Genomic DNA, 18,929 nt, shown 5'->3' on the forward strand with positions numbered 1-18,929 from the left:
ATTTCTGGCTGGGCATGCAGACCAGATAGGGTGAGTCCAACATCCTTTTTTTCTAGAATTCTGATACAGGCCATGGGAGTGAAAGGGGGAAATGCACATAGAGAATAAGCTCAGGATAAATGTTGAAACACCTGAGTGGCCACTTGGTGGTGGGCAGACATGTGGGGCACGTGTGCAGCCGCCTCTTTCATAGCCATGGCCTCTCTGTTCCCTGCACTGACCCTCACTGACACGATTCCCACTGCCCAGTAATCCTTTCTGAGCCACCACACTCACTAACAGCCAAACCGGCACTGAGGGGCAAGGGTTATTTGTTAGAGCTGTTTAAATCTCCTTTAGTACATGACAATGTTTCAGTCCAGCATTTTTCCGGATGGGTCCTTCTTTACTAATTGTTATCCCTGCCAGTTAATGTCACGGGACATCATTTGTGCATGGCCAGACATTTCTCTTGGAATCCAGCAGAGTGAAGAGTTACTTGGAGGTGGACCTGGTCTCTCCCATGTCCTAAATCCCTCCGTCAGTGAGCCCCTCCCTTTAGGAAGCACCTTCTTCCCCAAGAGATCCCCGCCTGCTTCCCTGGGACTGTTGTGAGTGTAGCTAGGAGAACTCGGTGATAGGCTAGAGACACTCTAGCCTGGGTTCTCCTGGTGCTTAGGGCTGCCCCAGTCCTAATCGGCAAAGCTCCAAGCTGCCTAATTCTGATGGAAACTATGGTTTTGTCTGTTGCTACAAGGAAAGGGAGACCTCACAGGTGGTCATGGCTCCTGCGGTGTCTTCGGTGCCATTGGCAGCAGCTCTGAACCTGGAGCCAGGCTTCCTCAGGGACTCCTTCCCACAGAGGAAGAAGAGAACAAAGCTAAGTGAAGCAAAAAGCTTTCTCACATTGCTGATACGGTCATTATGAGCAATGCTAAGAAATTGCCCTGGTTTCGGATACAAAGGGAAAAAAGAAGCAGTCCTCATTGATAAGGTTTGGTTTGGGACTGAAGGCTCTCAGGACATGGGGAAGAGGTGTGCTATTGGTGATTCTGTAATGCACAGGCCCCTGCAGAGGAAGACTGAGGACAGTGCCCAGAGCGGGAGTTGGCCACGCTGTCTTCGTCTCAGCCTCTGCCAAAAGCTAGAGAATTCCCCAAGCAAGTAACCGCTTTACACCCAGATTCCTGTGCATGAACCAGAGGCTCAAATCCACACCCACAAAACCCGTGAAATACAATAGTAACCTGTTGATATTATGACTGTGTTTTGCTAATCTGAATGAGCAAAGCCACCCAGAATGGTCCCATGGCTGGTGGGGCACAGCTGTCCCTGAGAAGCTTGTCTGAGTGTCCATCAGTGTGCCCCTCCCTTCTCTCTACTTTGGGAATGCCCCTCCTCTAGGGAGCCCAGCAACGCAGGGCGGGGTGGGCAGTGGCTGCTGGTCTGAGCAAGGCCCGCCCACACTAGGGCCTTTGAGAGAGACCACTGTGGGGCTGCAAGGGAGTCAACCAGAGGGAGACAGCAGAGGCTGTAAGGACACCCCCATGGGCCCTGTGCAGTGCACACTTTGATCCACCCTGAGCAACCGTCACAAACTGGTTTGCAGTTTGTGATACTCTGGATATGAACTAAAGGTTGTGATTTTACATCATTTACAATTTTGTTAAGAAATAGTAGAAAAATTGTAGGAGAAATGAAATAATAATATGGGGTTAGGTTTTACTGGTGAGGACTAGCCACTGGTTTAGGAAAAAAAAACCATTGCCCACATAAATTAAAAAAAAATAACATTTTTGTTTTGAAATGAGGGAATTTCAATTCCTAAAAAAAATTGAAGGAATAACACAAGTCAATGCAACAAACAACGGCAGCTGACATAGGTCGGCTGGCAGCCTTGCACTCAGCGTTGGCGAGAGCGATGCTCAGGAGTGTGAGCGTGGAGGTGTGGCAGGAGCTCCTGCGCATGCCCAGAGACTTCTTGTCATGAGCTTCTCTCACAGTGACTCCTGCTACACTGTGCTCATGGCATCCTCCAACAGGATCGCATCTAGACCTCCACCACCCTGTAAGATGCTACCACATGCCCACTTCACAGATGTGGAGACTGAGGTTGCCCAACGTCCACAAAGAGCCTCGACTGCCATCAACGATGTGTTTGTCTGGGAGAGTTCAGTGTCTTATCAATTAGAAAATGCTACCCCAGCATCTCTATACACCAATAACAACCAGGCTCACCGTCAATCAAGCAGGCAATTCCATTCACAGTAGCCACAAAGAAAAGGAAATACCTAGGAGCACAGCTCACCAAGGAGGTGAGCGACGTCCACAAGTAGAAGTACAAAACACTGCTGAAAGAAATCAGAGACGACACAAAGAAATGGAAAAATGTTCCATGTTCATGAATTGGAAGAGTCAATATTGTTAAAATGGCCGTACTGCCCAAAGCAATCTACAGATTCAATTCTATTCCTATCAAACTACCAATGTAATTCTTTACAGTTAGAAAAAAAAGCTTCTAAAATTTCTGTGAAATCAAAAAAGAGCCCAAAGAGCCAAAGCAATCCTAAGCAAAATAAACAAAGCCAGAGGTTACACTCTGCCTGACTTCAAAGTCCACTATAAGGCTACATAACCAACATAGCTTGGTACCAGTGTAAAAACAGACACACAGACCAACGGAACACAATAGAAAACTCAGAAATAACGCCACGCACCTACAACCATCTGATCTTTGACAAGGCCAATGAGAGCAAGCAATGGGGAAATGGTACTGGGATAACGGCTGAGCTATTCACAGAAGAATGAAACTAGACCCATACTTTTGCCATATACAAAAATTAACTTAAGATGGATTAAAGATGCAAATGTAAGATGTCATACTATAAAAATCTGAGAAGAAAACCTAAGAAATACCCTTTTCAACACTGGCTTTGGCAAATTTTTTTTGGCTAGGTCTCCAAAAGCAATTGCAACAAAAACAAAAATAGACAAGCGGGACCTAATTAAACTAAAGAGCTTCTGCACAGCAAAAGAAACTATCAATGGAGCAGACAGATAACCTACAGAACAAGAGAAGATATTCACAAACAATGTCAGATGACAAAGGCCTAATATCTGACATCTGTAAGGAACAAATAAATCAACAAGCAAACCACAAATAACCCCATTAAAAATGGGCAAAGAACATGAACAGACACTTTTCAAAAGAAGACATACAAGTGGCCAACAACCATGTGATAAAATGCTCAATATCACTAATCACCAGAGAACTGCAAATCAAAACCACAGCGAGACAGCATCTCACACCAGTCTGAATGGCTATTATTAAAAAGCCAAAAATGCAGATGCTGGAGAGGCTGTGGAGAAAAGAGAACACTTATACATTCTTAGTGGAAATGCAAATTAGTTCAGCCACTGGACAGTAGTTTGAAGTTTTCTCAAAGCACTTACAACAGAGCTACCATTAGACCCAGCAGTCCCGTTACTGAGTATTTACCCAAATGAAAATAGATCACTGTACCAGAAAGACACATGCACTCGTATGCTCATCACCATGCTCTTCACAATAGCAGAGGCACAGAATCAACCTAGGCGCCCATCAGTGGTGGATTAGATAAAGAAAATGTGGTACATAGACACTGTGTAATACTATGCAGCCATAAAAAGAATAAAGTCATGTCATTTGCAGTAACATGGATGGTGCTGGAGGCCACAAACCTAAATGAATTAATGCAGGGACAGAAAACTTTGTGCCACATATTGTCACTTGTAAGTGGGAGCTAAACATAGAGCACACAGGGACATAAACATGGGAACAATCGACACTGCGGACACTAGAGAGGGGCGTGGGTTGGAGCACTACCTCTTGGGTACCGTGTTCACTACCTGGGTGCAGTATGCCTGTGTAATCAACATGCACAGGTACCCTCTGTATCTAAAATAAAAGTTGAAACAGAAAAGAAAAATGCTACCTCTATGTGACAACATTTTACTTGAATTTTTAACTAAAATGACTCTCTGCATTTCTTCCTCTCATCTTACTTGAGTCACCTTAAATTATCCTGAAGTTATAAAATGTAGATGAGACCATGCATTGACTTTCCCAGATATTTAATTCATAAGATGCTACAACTAGATGATGCCAACTGGACAGGACCGAGTTTTAGTCGGTGACTGACTGTCGAGTCTTTTGATGCGCCTGTCAACTCACTACACCCAAATGGGCAACTAAGACAGTATCTACTTTCACATGCATCCTTTACTGAATATAAAAACGTCATTTAAAAGTTTTAATTAAAACAAAAATAAAAATAAGAGTGCCTACAGTTAAAATTGCTCAGGAAAGGAAGGTCATTGGTCCTAATAATTATCCCTATTTGTAAAATGTCAGCATAGCCCGTCATGCCAGTGTCTTTTGGACCACAATCAGCATTGCTCGGCTCAGTGCCCTGACAGCAGGGGGCACTGCAGAGCAGGGGCTTCAGATTGGGGGTGCTCTGTTCCCCCTCTTCCAGCACGGAGGATGCTTGGTCTGATGAGAGCAGTTTCACAACGACAGAATGCATTTTCTTTTTCTTTTGGCAAACAAAGCTTTTTTTTTTTGAGAAGAGTCTCACTCTGTCACCCAGGCTGGAGTGCAGTGGCATGATCTTGACTCATTGCAATCTCTGCCTCTCAGGCTCACGTGATTCTCTTGCCTCAGCCTCCCAAGTAGCTGGGATTACAGGCACGCACCACCATGCCCAGCTAATTTTTGTATTTTTAGTAGAGACAGGGTTTCACCATGTTGGCCAGGCTGATCTCGAACTCCTGACTTCAGGTGATCTGCCTGCCTTGGCCTCCCAAAGTCCTGGGATTACAGGCTTGAGCCACCACGCTGGCCCAAAGCTATTTTTGATCAAATTGCTTTTCAATCCATCAGCAGACAAGAATGTGTTAATGTTCTTCCAGGCGCCCAGAACATCACTGTATGTTACGAGCAATGCAGTAGCTTTAACTGTAGATGCCAGAGCTGCCTTGAAACAGGAGCAGCCGCTGGATCTGAAACCATCCTAAAAATACCTCTTCAACTATTCCATTTCCTCTACTGCAGGAAAAAAGGAAAAGCACACAGGATTTGTGTGATTAAATACAGCTGTCGACATAATAATAATAATAATAATACAAAATACAAAATGTTCCAGGTAGGACCTTTTCATTCACCCACTCTGCTTGTGAAATTCTTACTAAATGTACATGCCTTGTTCTCCTAGAAATGTCTATTGCCTTATGTATTCACCTTTTCTTGCAGAGAATAGATAAACATGTCTCCACAATATGAATTTCCATGAAAACGAGACAAATGCAATCACAAGATGTCCATCATGGAGATGTGTCCACTAGCTGGGACCCAGTAATCTTTAGACCTAACTTGATTCAGGCCCTAATCTGTGGCACTGAGTATCACAGTCTTTACACACTTCCAACTAGTGTTTCAAGTTAAGTTGAAATACCGATGTCTAATCTTACATGGGAAAGAGCGGAGCTTTCTAGCCTGTGGGATGACATCTCCAAGGCACACGGTCTACTTGCTGGAGTTGAGCTGATGTCCAAAGGGTGCCGAGGTCTAGGTTTCAGGCTCTCTTTTCCTCAGTGTCCTTGGCACAGCTACTGCCTGCCTGGCCTGCCCTGGCCCTAGAGGGTGGAGAGAATCTGCAGACCCCGCCTGTGGCTTAGCAGGAGATTGCGGCCCGTGGGAAGACAGGCTGTCTTGGCAGGTGGTGCCCGAGACTTGGCAGAGTGTGGTACCCAGCTCCATGAACGCAGGCAGCTGCAGAGTGGCAGGAAGGGCCGCGGACTGCCTGCAGGAGGAGAGAACTTCACCAGGGCGTGGCCTCTGCTCAGGTAGAGAGGCCGTGGGGAAGTCAGCCAGGTGGAGGGAAGAAGGGAGCCCTGCAGGCGGGTGTGGTGGGGCTGGAGACAGAGGGCCAGGGAGGTGCACTCCAGACGGGTCATGAAGGAGAGAATGAGTCGAGTCTGCAGCTGCCCAGGCAGTCAGGGGAGTTGTCTGTGTGGCCAGGAGGGCAGGGGGCAAAGAAGAGGAAGTGCCAAGATGATGGGAAGGTCTGAGCGCTGTAGAATTTGGAAGCTGGGAATAATCAAAAGGAGAACACGGGCAGAGCCCATTCGGGGGCTGGTAACCTGACAGGATTAGGCCCCCAAGGGTGGGGTGTGTTGCCTGGAGACACAGTAAAGGTGGAGATATAATAGGCCAGGGGTTGGCAACTTTTTCTGGAGAGGATTTCGTAGCAAATGTTTAGGCTTTGGAAACTGTGCGATTGTTTTTGTGGCCACTCGGCTCTGCCCTGCACTGTAGGAGCAACCACAACCTGCCCACCAAGCCCTGAGGGCAGCCAGGTGCCAAGGGCACTCTATGCATGGCATGGAAACGGAATTTCACATAGCTTTTATATATCGAAAAATATTGTCAATTGTGCTTGTCTCCAACTCTTTAAAAATGTCAAAGCCATTCTTAGCTCACCACACAAAACAGGGTGGGTGGGCCGTGGCTTGGAGCTCCCGGGAGAGGGCAGGGCCCAGACACCCGAGTGGATGCTCAGTCCTCCTCCCCTCAGCCCCTCCGTCACCCTGTGTGGATTTCTATTTCCTATAGACAACATGAAGCCCTTCCTCCGCAGCCCCCGCAGCTTTCCCTGTTCTTCCTTCTCACGGGTCTCCGTCCTGGCCTCCAGACCACTGGCTGTGCTCACCGTCCTATGTGTTTCCCTACCTTTGCGTGATTTCTGCTCAAACTCTATGCTCTCATCTAAAGTTTGCCACTTTGGTAAAGCGCACGCTAATCCTGCAGGCAGAGGGACTCCTCACTTCACTGGGCAGCAGTGTGTGTTTCACTATCTTGTATATCCTGAGGGAAGGAATGATAGACTGACAGACGGATAGGCAGACACCCAGACAGACACATAGACACATAGACACAGACTGACAGATGGACAGCAAGCACTGGTGTGCTGTGTCTGGAAGGATGCAGCTGGTGAAGTGAAGATTTTGTGAGTGGTTCGATCACAGCTGGTGTGATTTAAGGGATGATTCTCCAAGGCTGTAGAGAAGGTCCTATGTATTATTTCATTCTGTAGCTCCATGGCCCTGATCTTTGGTTGCTAAGAACTGTACTCTTCTCCCTTATGACAGGCCCATTTCTCTGCCTCTTTTTAGGAGCAATGACTCAATTCTTTGTGCACCTGAAGCAAAGATACCTTGGAGGGTAAATGCAGACAGCAGTCACTCTGCAGTCAGAATCTCCCGCCTGCTGCCCAGGAGTGGGGCCGGATCCCCTTGGATCACACCCCATCAACAACCCTACCAGCCAGTCTTGTCGTAGTGGGCACTTTCCAGGAGGCTTTTTTTTTTTTTTTTTTTTGAGACGGAGTCTCGCTGTGTCGCCCAGGCTGGAGTGCAGTGGCGCGATCTCCGTTCACTGCAAGCTCCACCTCCCAGGTTCATGCCATTCTCCTGCCTCAGCCTCCGGAGCAGCTGGGACTACAGGCGCCCGCCACCACGCCATGCCAATTTTTTGTATTTTTAGTAGAGACGGGGTTTCACTGTGTTAGCCAGGATGTTCTTGATCTCCTGACCTTGTGATCCGCCCACCTCAGCCTCCAAAAGTGCTGGGATTACAGGCGTGAGCCCCCGCGCCCAGCCAGGAGACTTTTAAAATCTGTCAGATGAGTCTAGTGAAATGGAAACAGTGTCACTAAAAGCCCAGACTTCACGCCCACACAATACATCCGCGTAACACTTGCGCCTCTAAAATTTACACACAAATAAGCGGAGGGTGGGCTCGTTTTCTCACTGCACTGTGGTAAGAGGCTGCGTTTCCTTTGCTCTGTTTTCCTGAAGCCCTAACATTGAGCCTTCAGCCTGTCTAATCAATAGATGCTTGTTTCTAGGGGGTCGGCCGCAAAGCGTGGCTCAGCCCTAGTGTCCACAGCAGGGCCTCTGCTGGGCATGCGATGATCAATGCCAGTAACTAACACGTGATGGCGCCACAGAGCGCGTCCTCACACCCACCCCCTCTCGGCTGATCTTCACTGCAACCTCCCAAGGTCAGCAGAGGACACCCTTGCTTCCTCTCTGCTCCCGGAGAAACTCATGCCGCACGCGGCTAACTTGTCCAGTAGCATCCAGCTCCTAAGAATGGCACCGAGAATCTGCTCAGTGGATTTGACTTCGGGTCCCCTAAAGGCACTGTGACCTGGAGACGGCTCTGCTGGTCACGACTTTACCCAGAAGCCCCCTTTCCTTCTCAGGCTGGAGTCTGACCTTCACAATGAAGCTGAAGAAAGAAATCAGCCCACACAGAACAAGAACAACAAAAAAACAGGCGCGTAAAAATGAACATCTAGTGAAAGACGGGATCCAATCCCGGGAAAACATCAATGAATTGGAAATCATATCAACAGCCTTCAATTAGGAGAACTTAATTTCTTTTGAACCTTCACTTGCAGATCAACAAATGAGATGACAAGAAACCTGAAATTATTACAAAACAAGCAACAAAACAAACCAACAGAACTATTTCTGTTATACGCTGCAGTCACTCCTTTTATCCATTTATGTCTGTGTTTCTGACCAATACATGATACCTCCAAGAAATACTAAATTTCATCCACTATACAAATAAATTCTTATTAAGGCAAGAAATACCATAGCTTAGAAAGATGTGCAGCAATTCCTGTAGAATGAGAAAAATGGTTTCTGAAGTCTCCAAGCATTCGGTTTAAATATTGTGTGTGTATGTGTACTGTGATTTTAACTAAGTACCTTTTTCTTTGTTTTTGATACAGAGTTTTGCTCTGTCCCCCAGGCTGGAGAGCAGCAGCACAATAGCTCAGCTCACTTCAACCTCTGCCTCCCAGGTTGAAGCGATTCTTGTGCCTCAGCCTACTGAGCAGCTGGGATTATAGGCATGAGCCACCATGCCCAGCTAATTTTTGTATTTTTAGTAGAAACAGGGTTTTGCCACTAGAAAAGAGTTCAAGGCCAGGCTGGTCTTGAACTCTTGACACCAAGTGATCCACCTGCCTCAGCCTCCCAAAGTGCTGGGATTACAGGCATGAACCACTGTACCCAGCCCTAAATATCTTTTTCAAAGAAAAGCTTGATGACCTTTTTAAAAAAACTATTTCCTTCCCCTGTGCTAGAGAGCATCATGATTAAGACTTCTAAATCATCAGAACATTTACACCCCAAGTCCCAATTGGTAAAACTTGGCAATTACGTCTATACAGCCTAGAATTTAGAGCAGACATATGGTTAGATAAATAAATAAAATTAAATAAATACAGTCTTCCCCTCTAATGAAAAACTACTTACCAACTAGCTTTGTAGTGAAATGGTGACTAGTTCACTCTTGGTAGTGGTTCAAATAAGCATTGGTCAAAATAAACTACTCCTTTCCCGTGAAGCCCATGGTGCTGTGTTTGTTGCATGAGCTCTATTTTGTTGGTGCCACAGCAGCCACAAGCCAGCAAGGAACAAAGCTATGGCTCTGCCGGCAGCACCCCAGGCTGGGCCTTGTTTTGTTCCATTGTCCCCAGTTACAGGGAGACCCAGGTCCTGGTCTTGCTATGAAGAGGCTGGGTGACAAGGAGGCCACTAGCTGTGGCTGCACGGGAATCACTGGTGAACTTCTCAAAAATGCCATCGTGTCGTGCAGGGAGCACCCCAGGGATTCTGATTTCATTGGTCATGAAGGCAGGTTGGGCATAAGAATTAAGAAAAAAATCTCCCCAGATGGTTCTCATGTGCATGCAAGGCTGAGAACACCAAGGAGATGCGTGCAGAGCTCCTCAAAGCTCCCAGGAGCCCAGGGCTGCCTGCTGGCTCCCCCTGCACTGTCTGTCTCCGAGGCATTTATTTAAAGGAAGCGTATAAGACAAGGGCACTGTCTTCCCAGTACCACAAAAGACAATGAGCCAGTCCATAGCTTCTCCCTCTCCACATTCCACGAGCAGCCGAGTGCGCTGTCTCGGAATTATTGAGGGAAAACCATCTCCTTCCTTCCCCTGAAGTTTTGCTCACCTACAGCTGTGTGGACCTGAGGGGCTTTCAGCTCCTGGGCTGTGCTACGAACGTCCTGTTCTTTTGGTACCCATCGAGTGACCACCACCACTCAACTAATTTGTAGGACATTGATATACACAACAACAACATCATCAATGGCAACGTGTCTCTCATGTATAAGAGTGTGCACCTCCTACCATCATCATATCCTTTGGGGGATATATCCCTGGTTTGCACCTTGGGAGCTATGGCTCGCTTGCCATAAGTATGGTTGTCGTAACTGTTGTATTCAAACGAGGTCTTGGAATATTTCTCGAGCTCCTTGGCCAGGTTGGAACGCGGCGTAGTTGTGGGGACGTTGTTTCTGTAGCCATACTGAGGAATCTCCAGCTGCTTCACAAAGCACATTGGCCTGGAAGTAAACAAGAAAACAAACAACAGCTTGCTTTCCTGTGGCTTTGTACACGACGAGCTTCACGTTAAAACTAGAATATCTTACTTTTTAAAATGTATTAAAGAATCAGAACCTTTCACTAAAACTACAACTTTTTTATTTTCTGAAGAAAAGACAAAGTGTGTTTTAATTATATAGCATCAAATAAACTGCCTAACAGTCAACTTTGGCAATAAAAAAGGACAAGAAATAAAATCTTTAAATATGTCCCTTTTTCCTCCTTTCCTGTAAGAGGTCTGGTGGCTTGGTGATGACATGAGATATGAAGATGGGGACAATTCCAGTCCTGAAATTTCTTTGCAACGGTTACAAAGAGTTGCCGAATTATACACAAAGACGTTGCCTCAATAAAAAATCCCCCTTAAAAAGTAAGAGGAAGTAAAGAAATACTCTTAGGGACACAGACTGAGACAGAACCAGATCAAAATGTACCTAACTGGACAATGAGGTAGGCTAGGTGGTAATGTACCTTGTCAAGTACTAGAATATGCATTCAACGTTTTTATCTAGTAGTGATTTCTTATTGTCTTTGGAATAAAATATTTAAAAGGAAAGACACCGGGTCGTTGCTCACTCATAGACACCATGTCATGTGTGTGTGTGTGTGTGTGTGTCCACCTCTTCATCGGTCTAGCTCATAAGTGGAGTTTTTAGACTTTATACTTGAAATAGTTTTAGACTTGCAGAAAAGTTGCACAGAGGTTTTCTTTGCACCCTGCCACCAACTTCTGCCAATGTGACCATCTTCATAACCGTAAGACAAGAGCAAAACCAGGCAACTAACATTAGTATGGAGTTCTTTCCTAAACTGGAGGCTGTATTTGGATCTGACCAGTTTCTCCACTGATGTCCTTTTTCTGACACAGCCATGCAGGGTCCCACAGTGCACTAAGGGTCCTGCGTTCTGTCCTCCCCCTCGACAGCTCCTCAGTCTCACTGGGCTCGAGGCTTCATGGATTGGACACTGAAGAGCTGGTCAGGTTTTGTAGAATCAGATACAGACACATTCTTTTTTTTTTTTTTTGAGATGGAGTCTCAGTCTGGTGGTCTGGGCTGGAGTGCAGTGGCGTGATCTCAGCTCACTGCAACCCCGGCCTCCTGGGTTCAAGCCATTCTCCTGCCTCAGCCTCCCAAGTAGCTGGGACTACAAGTGCCCTCCACCATGCCTGGCTAATTTTTTTGTATTTTCAGTGGAGACAGGGTTTCACCATGTTGGCCAGGCTGGTGTCAAACTCCTGACCTCAAGTTATCCACCCACCTCGGCCTCCCAAAGTCCTGGGATTATAGGCATGAGCCACCGCGCCCGGCCACAGATGCATTCTTAATCATAACATCCTACAGTCTCATCTGCCATCTTTGTATTTTTCTCAAGCGATTCTCCTGCCTCGGCCTCCCAGGCAGCTGGGATTACATCATGAGCCACAACGCCTGGCTAATTTTTGTATTTTTAGAGAGACAGGGTTTTGCCAAGTTGGCCAGGCTGGTCTTGAGCCCTGGGCATCAAGTGATCCTTTTTCAAAAAAATACTTACAGACCTTTTCACATCAGCATCATTTTACACACTATAAAGCTAAGAAAATGTTGAATTTTAAAGGCAGAGAGTTTCTTGTTGAATTTTTATCATTCTAAACTATATAAAATGTATTCCAAATAAAGACCCAACCAAGCAGGAAAAAACAAAAGGTGGTGAATCATGTATTAGTGTTAGGTTCATAGTCAGCTTAGGAAGGACAGCCATTTTTTTTTTAGATGGAGTTTTGCCCTGTTGCCAGGCTGGAATGCAATGGCATGGTCTCGGCTCAAGGCAACCTCCACCTCCAGGGTTCAAGTGATTCTCCTGCTTCAGCCTCCCAAGTAGCTGGGATTACAGGCTCCCGCCACCATGCCCAGCTAATTTTTCTATTTTTAGTGGAGACAGGGTTTCACTATGTTGGCCAGGCTGGTCTCCAACTCCTGACCTCAGGTGATCCACCCGCCTCGGCCTCTCAAAGTGCTGGGATTACAGGCACAAGCAACCACACCTGGAGGAAGACAGTAATTTTTGAGTAAGATCCTATTTCTTGATTACTAGTATCAGTAAGATCTGCAATATTGCCTGTACCTCTAGCACAAATGTGAAATTTTAGCAGATGTATGAAATTATAATATCAGCAGGTACAAATGTGTACTGTTTATGAAGGAAACTCTTTGGCAACAGATGTGCAAACAATATTTTGATTGTTCTCCCTGGGGATGGAAATCTGAGGGGTTTTGATTTGTTCCTTTCCTAACTTATCTTCCACAAGTATTCTTGTGTGTCTGGATAAATATATTTTCTCTTGGGTCCCTGTTCTCTTTCTAAAGGTGATGCACACAGGCACACCAAGATCATCTATACTTGCCTTACAGATAACAGGTTTAAAACTATTCTCTTGCTTTTTTATGATTATTTTCATGATTATGTTTTGCTTTTTTATGATTCACTGAAAAAATATTTAGAAGACACAAAAGCTATTTTTTAAAAAATCACCTACAGCACTTCTAGAGATAAAAACTTTTAAGGTTTTGGTGTATTTTTTATGATCAACTAAATGCATTTTATATTTACTTAAATAGTTAGAATCTTACACTTTTACATATTTTATGCTTCCATTTTACATGAGATTTAATTTTCCTTTTTGTTTCTCAGGCTTTAAAAACAGTTCTTAATAGCAGAATGATATTGAAATCAATGAATATTATACTATTTAACTATTTTCCAACTTTCTGATTTTGTTGCTGTTATAAATTCTGACCTAATAGGCATCCATGTAGATAATCTCTTTTTACTCTATTTCATAAATTTATATTGGTTTTGGTACAGTTACAAAGTTTTGATAACTGAATTTTTTAGAAAAGAAAGTCAGATTTTAGACTGATAGCCATATCTATATTTTTATAACAGTATTGGATATATATCCAATTATATATATGTAAATTGGATATTGGTTAAATATCCAATTTATTTACCAAATCACCAACACATTTATTGCAATTTCATTAATTTAGCCGATTTACTTCTTGTCAAATCAATAAAATCATGTAATAATTGATTGTCTATTGTTCTTGAGACACTTTCCCAGATAATATGACGGTACATAAATGAATAAACCTGTAGGCCTTGCTTTAAAAGATGCTGGGGCAGGCTGGGTATGGTGGCTCATGCCTGTAATCCCAACACTTTGAGAGGCTGAGCCAGGAGGATCACTTGAGCCCAGGAGTTTGACACCCACCAGAGCAATATAGGGAGACCCTATCTCTCCAGATAAATAAATAAATAAATAAATACAAATATGAGCCAGGCATGATGGTGCGTGCCCATTGTCCCAGCTAGTCAGGAGTTGAGGCGGGAGGCTCGCTTGAGTCCAGGACATCAAGGCTACCGTGGGCCATAATTGTGCCACTGTACTCCAGCCTGGCGACACAGTGAGACCCTGTCTCTAAAAATTTTTTTTAAATTAAAAAAAAACACAAAAGACCATGGGTGATGTGATCATATTTCAAGGGTCCAAATGCTATGAGAATTCTAGAGAAGAGAGAACACTCCAGGCTATGGAATTCAGTTACGTTTGAATGGAGAAAGGGATGTTTGCAGTAAGTTTTACAGAATGGGTTGATTTTTAAGGTTAAGATCCGTGGGGGGAGTGCAGGGAGGGGGTGGTAAGAAAACATTCCAGGAAAAGAAACTCCGTGTCCAAAGGTGAGGAGGCAAAAAAGCCAGGAGAACCCTCAGGGAATAGCAAGAGCCTGGCAGCCTGGGACCAGATCAGCCCACAGGCAATCTGTTTATTCACCTGGCGGGCAAGGCCAAAGAGTTTGGGCCTGGGAGAAGCATGATCCCCAAGCCTTGAAAAGATCAGGACCAGATCAGAGGGAGGGAGGAGGGGAGGAGAGGCTTCAGCTAGAGGGCCGGACGCCACACCCTGACAGAGGCTGCGAGTCCGGGGCTGGGAAGGAGGCTATCGACTTCGCCAGGATTGGAAGCACCTACTTAAGTCTCAGGCTCTTGTTCATTGAACCATTTATTTAAGGACTTTTTAGAATCGTAACTAGTTAAATGACCGTAGGTTTAACTTCATTCTCTTTTGTTCCTTCCTGTCTCTTCCTTTTCCGCTGAATGAGCACCCCTACATGGAGACGCTGTGGGGAATACAGACGTGCTGGGACAGGGACCCGTCCTCCAGGTGTCACATCCGGCATGCCAGGTAAGCCCCGTGGAGGCAGAAAGCTCGCAGGAGCCTCACGCAGGGCCAGTGCACGGCCCAGCATCCAGCGCCTCCCTGGACAACCAGGAGTGGCTGTGGTTGGTCAGCATGCATTGCTGGGCTGGCCCGAGCCCTCGCACTGCGGTGAGACTGGGGTCTCTTTCTTCGTGTTAAAAGCCCTGTCCTGGCCTGGTTCCCATTCCAGCCAGAGACACAGAGGAGAATGGCTGGCAGCTGCACAGTAGTTACTCCCAGCCTCTGCTCAGTTGGCATTTGGTGGGGTTTTCTTTGCACCAATCCAGAGACAGGGATGCTGCATTACGAAGCCACAGGAGCAGCACAGAAGGCTTCAGGCTGGAACATAGGAGTGGAGGCTGTGTTTGAACAAGGTGGTATTCACAATTACATGGATGCCTGGTCGGTCTCCAGCTGCCATGAGCTTCTCCCTGTAATCCCCACTCCATGCAGTCCCCGGGAGCAGGGCAGCCTGTAGGTGGGCAGTGTAGTCCCCGAGGGCAGGGCAGCCCATAGGTGGACAGTTGTAGGTGGGCAGTGCAGTCCCTGGGAGCAGGGCAGCCTGAAGGTGGGCAGTGCAGTCACCTGGTGACTCCAAGAAAGGCCAGGTACTGGAGTTCTTCCAGCTTCTCGGGGGTCTGGCCAAAGTAGGCTGAAGAAAATAAAAGCCCTCAGCAACAAATTTCTCCCTACCAACTTTCAAATTCTCCTTTGACTAATAACGATCCCTTGTTGGATTACGCAGCCCCTCGGGTTGGTCTGTTTTATTGGGTGGGGGTCGTTTTCATGCTGCCAATAATTAGCTGTGGGCTGGTGGGGAGAGGGAGGGTGGCCTATGACTTGTGCAGCCGTACGGAAGGTGGGTGCATTTCCCTGAAGGGGTGGCTCCCTGCGATGGGTGCTCTGGGGGCACTTCAGCCCAGAACCCCCAAATGCAGAAAACTCTAGATGTACCTGTGCCACAATTTATTGGGCGTTATCTCTTGATAGTAGGGTCGTAGATTGGTTTGTTTTCTTATTTTTGCTTAAATAAATATTTATAATTTTCTATAAAGATTTTAACTTTTCTATTTAGGGAGGAAGGGAGTTTAATTACTACGTTAGAAGCTTCTTGGGATGTTATGAAATAATACTCAAGAACAAAAAGGATATTCATATTGTTTGCCCAGTGATTTGCTCCAAGAGATTTATCCTAAATAAATAATTTACTTTTTTATTTTTTTGAGACAGGGTCTTGCTCTGTCATCTAGGCTGGAGTGCAGTGGCGCAATCACAGCTCACTGCAGCCTTGACCTCCTGGGCTCAAAGCAATCCTCCCACCTCAGCCTTCTGAGTAGCCAAAGAAATAACGGAGGCAAAGTGCTATGTATATGAAAGAAATGTTTATTATTGCCCTCTCTTTAACAGTAAAAGCGGGAAACAGCCTGAATGCCTCAAAGCTAGAACCTAGTTTTGGCACTGCGGGGTACATCTGAACAGTAGAATATACGTAGCGTGAAGATGACAATTAAGATGATTACATACAGACAAGGACGCATGTTTCTGCTGTGATGTGTGAAAAGGCAGGATATGTGACAATTGTCATAGTTTTCATGTGGATGAGGGTTTGAAACAACTCATAAGAATGAAAGAATGAAAGATGTATAGAAGGGCTGTGTGAATGGGGAGCTTATCCTCCCGAAACTTAAACAGAACAGTGGTTTCAGCCGGATGATCTGTAACATTGTAACACTGATTGACCCACTGTAACATTCGGGTCAGTCATTTAACCTCTGCACTCTGGGTTTTCTCACTTGCCAAACGGAGGTGACAATACCTACTCCCACCTACACCTCAGGGCGTTGGGCGTAACAGGAGGGAGCTCTGCCGGTTTTGCACGCGAGAGCTTCCACACGTGTGCGCGGGATGCTCATACCCCTGGCATCGTCAGAAACATCAGCACCAGCCTTAGGTTGGTGTGAGGCCCCTATCCTCCAAAATATGAGGAAATTACCTTGGACAGCTCATTAATTTTCAAAGCTTCCCTTTCATCTAGCACTCAGACTCATGAAATACCAGGTCCAGAAACAAAACCAGAAATGATTTCCTCCAATTCTCTCATGTAAATTGTGAATCCGCAGACACCAGGGGAAGAATGACACTCTTGCCCTCACACAGCCTGGCCTGGAGTGAGGGATCCCGGCCCCGGCTCCCAGCACAGCCCCGCCCTCCAGTCCCTGCCCCTGCTGCTGTAGGGACATGCCCTGAGTGGGTGTCCCCAGCGCTCTGAGGTGTGGGGCGGATTGTGGATAGAGCTCACGGATGGCGCACTCCTGCTGGATACCTGAGCACGCGGTCCGAGGCCTGGCTGGACTTGGACACGTCGCAGCTCTGGTGCTTTTCCTGTGCCTTGGCCAGTTTCTCTGCTGCAGCGATGGGGCATCCGGAGAGGCTGCAATCACAGAAAGCGGGTTGAATGGTCCCACCTCAAACGCCTTCACAGCACACTAATCCTCCCTTAGCACCAAGACCCTGATGCAGGTGCAGCTGGTGGGGGAGGGGTAGTTTCCCAAACCTAGCACGGGCAATCCTGATGGGTGGACTGGGAGAGGGGAGGTAGTCATGCTTCCAGGTGCATGCTTTCTGCTGGTCTGCAGCAGAGAATGCTGGCGGCAGTGCTGTGTGTGAGGTGTATTCAATCTTTCCCAGTGACAGTCCCAGCTCCCATGCATTCGGGAGGACATAGCTGGTGAAAACCGTAGACAGACTCCATTTCTGGAGATGAAGAATTAACAGCTTGGGTAGGATGAGTTTTTAAGCCCAAGAATGGCAATGAACTGACTGTTACCAGAAGATGGAGCTCCAAGCTGATTTCCTAAATGCTATTGACTGTGGCCTCTGGTGGGCCCGTCTGACTTTAGCCCTTTGGTGTTCTCCCCAAGCAGGGAAATGAAAGTGGAGGGGAAAGCAGAATGATTTCTAGGACTGCAATAAAATGTTTCGTGGAGCCAAATAGTTCAGGCTTAGTCTAGACAGAGGAGACAGCAGCTGGGCTCTTTTGTGTGCAAGCTCACTTTCTGTGAAATCACTGTGTCTGCTCTGTGGGTGTCTACATGCATATCTGCTCATACGCACAGACGCTAAACCCATATATGTGTCATATCCCAAAAATACGCCCGTGCTGAGGTTTGACGGAGGCCCTGACGCTGCGGATGCTGCATCGAACAGTACACAGCATGCACCTCTCCAACCTATCGATCATTTCCTGCTTCTGCAGATTAAACACCTGAATGTCTCTGGAGGGCACAGTGGTCATTTGTTTCATTATAAATTTAACACAAAGAACCAGGCTTGCCAGTCAGACAAGCAAAAATTAGAGTGAAGCTTATAAGTTTCCTTCTTTTAGATATAATTTTATGTGAACTCATAAAACCATAGACTTAAGACAAACTTTAAAAGAATCACTTTTAGGCCTCTGGAAAAAAGTTACCAGATAAGAACGGAATATTACGGGCAACTGAGTAATTCTTATCAAGTCTGCAAAGGACAGGAAAAGAGAACTGCAATCTTTCACAAACAAAAGAGTGATTTTGAGTCCACTGGTTAGCGGGAGTGCAGAGTCTATTTCCCCGGCACCCCAGCCTCCCACAGACCACCCCCCAGCCTGCTAAACATCTGCAGGTTTTCTGAAGATGTCCATACTCGTGACCTGGGGTTTCTGTAGAATTCCAAGGGCAGCCAAGCCAAGCTACATACTGTACAGGCTTGCTGCATTCCAGGCCACGTCCTGTCCAATGAACACTAGGACAGCCCTGTCTTCACCCCAGAGGACAGCGAAGGCTTGGCCTCCTTCCTTCCAGCCATTGTAAATGGTCATGGTTTCCACTCCTGATACTGTACCCTGCTATGATAAGGTAGGTGGGGCAACTAAAACCATCCAGTTTGCACCACAAGGGCATGGAGTGCTTTCACTCCCGTGCATTATATGGAGGTGCCTGCACTTGGGGAGCACCGTGGGGAGCACCACACGGAGCGTGGTAGGCCCCCCGCGAAGGAGGAGGCATGGAGAGTGGCCGGCGCTCCCTCCCACACCAGTGCCGCACGCGTGGCTTACCTTCGGTGGGAGTTCCTGTTGCTGTTGACATGCCCGCGCCCCGTGCAGCCCGGAGTGGGGCACTTGAGGACACTTTCATGCATGGCAAGGACTTGACAGG

The 18,929-nt window shown here is 46.4% G+C and overlaps 1 protein-coding gene across 15 annotated transcripts in view; it reads right to left on the reverse strand.

Annotated features, from left to right (window-relative positions):
* MYT1L (myelin transcription factor 1 like) overlaps positions 1 to 18,929 on the reverse strand; it is a 532,891-nt gene that overhangs the window by 101,055 nt on the left and 412,907 nt on the right. For all 15 annotated transcript variants that reach the window (XM_032172073.2, XM_058426326.1, XM_032172071.2 and 12 more), the window contains 3 exons: positions 18,830 to 18,920; positions 17,060 to 17,167; positions 10,242 to 10,456 (listed from right to left, as the gene is read on the reverse strand). In XM_032172073.2, coding sequence (XP_032027964.1) covers positions 10,242 to 10,456; positions 17,060 to 17,167; positions 18,830 to 18,920 — 414 coding nt within the window. The remainder of the gene's footprint in view (positions 1 to 10,241; positions 10,457 to 17,059; positions 17,168 to 18,829; positions 18,921 to 18,929) is intronic.

This window comes from Hylobates moloch, unplaced genomic scaffold (genome assembly GCF_009828535.3).
Source record: "Hylobates moloch isolate HMO894 unplaced genomic scaffold, HMol_V3 SCAFFOLD_13, whole genome shotgun sequence".
NCBI classification, from domain to species: domain Eukaryota; kingdom Metazoa; phylum Chordata; class Mammalia; order Primates; family Hylobatidae; genus Hylobates; species Hylobates moloch.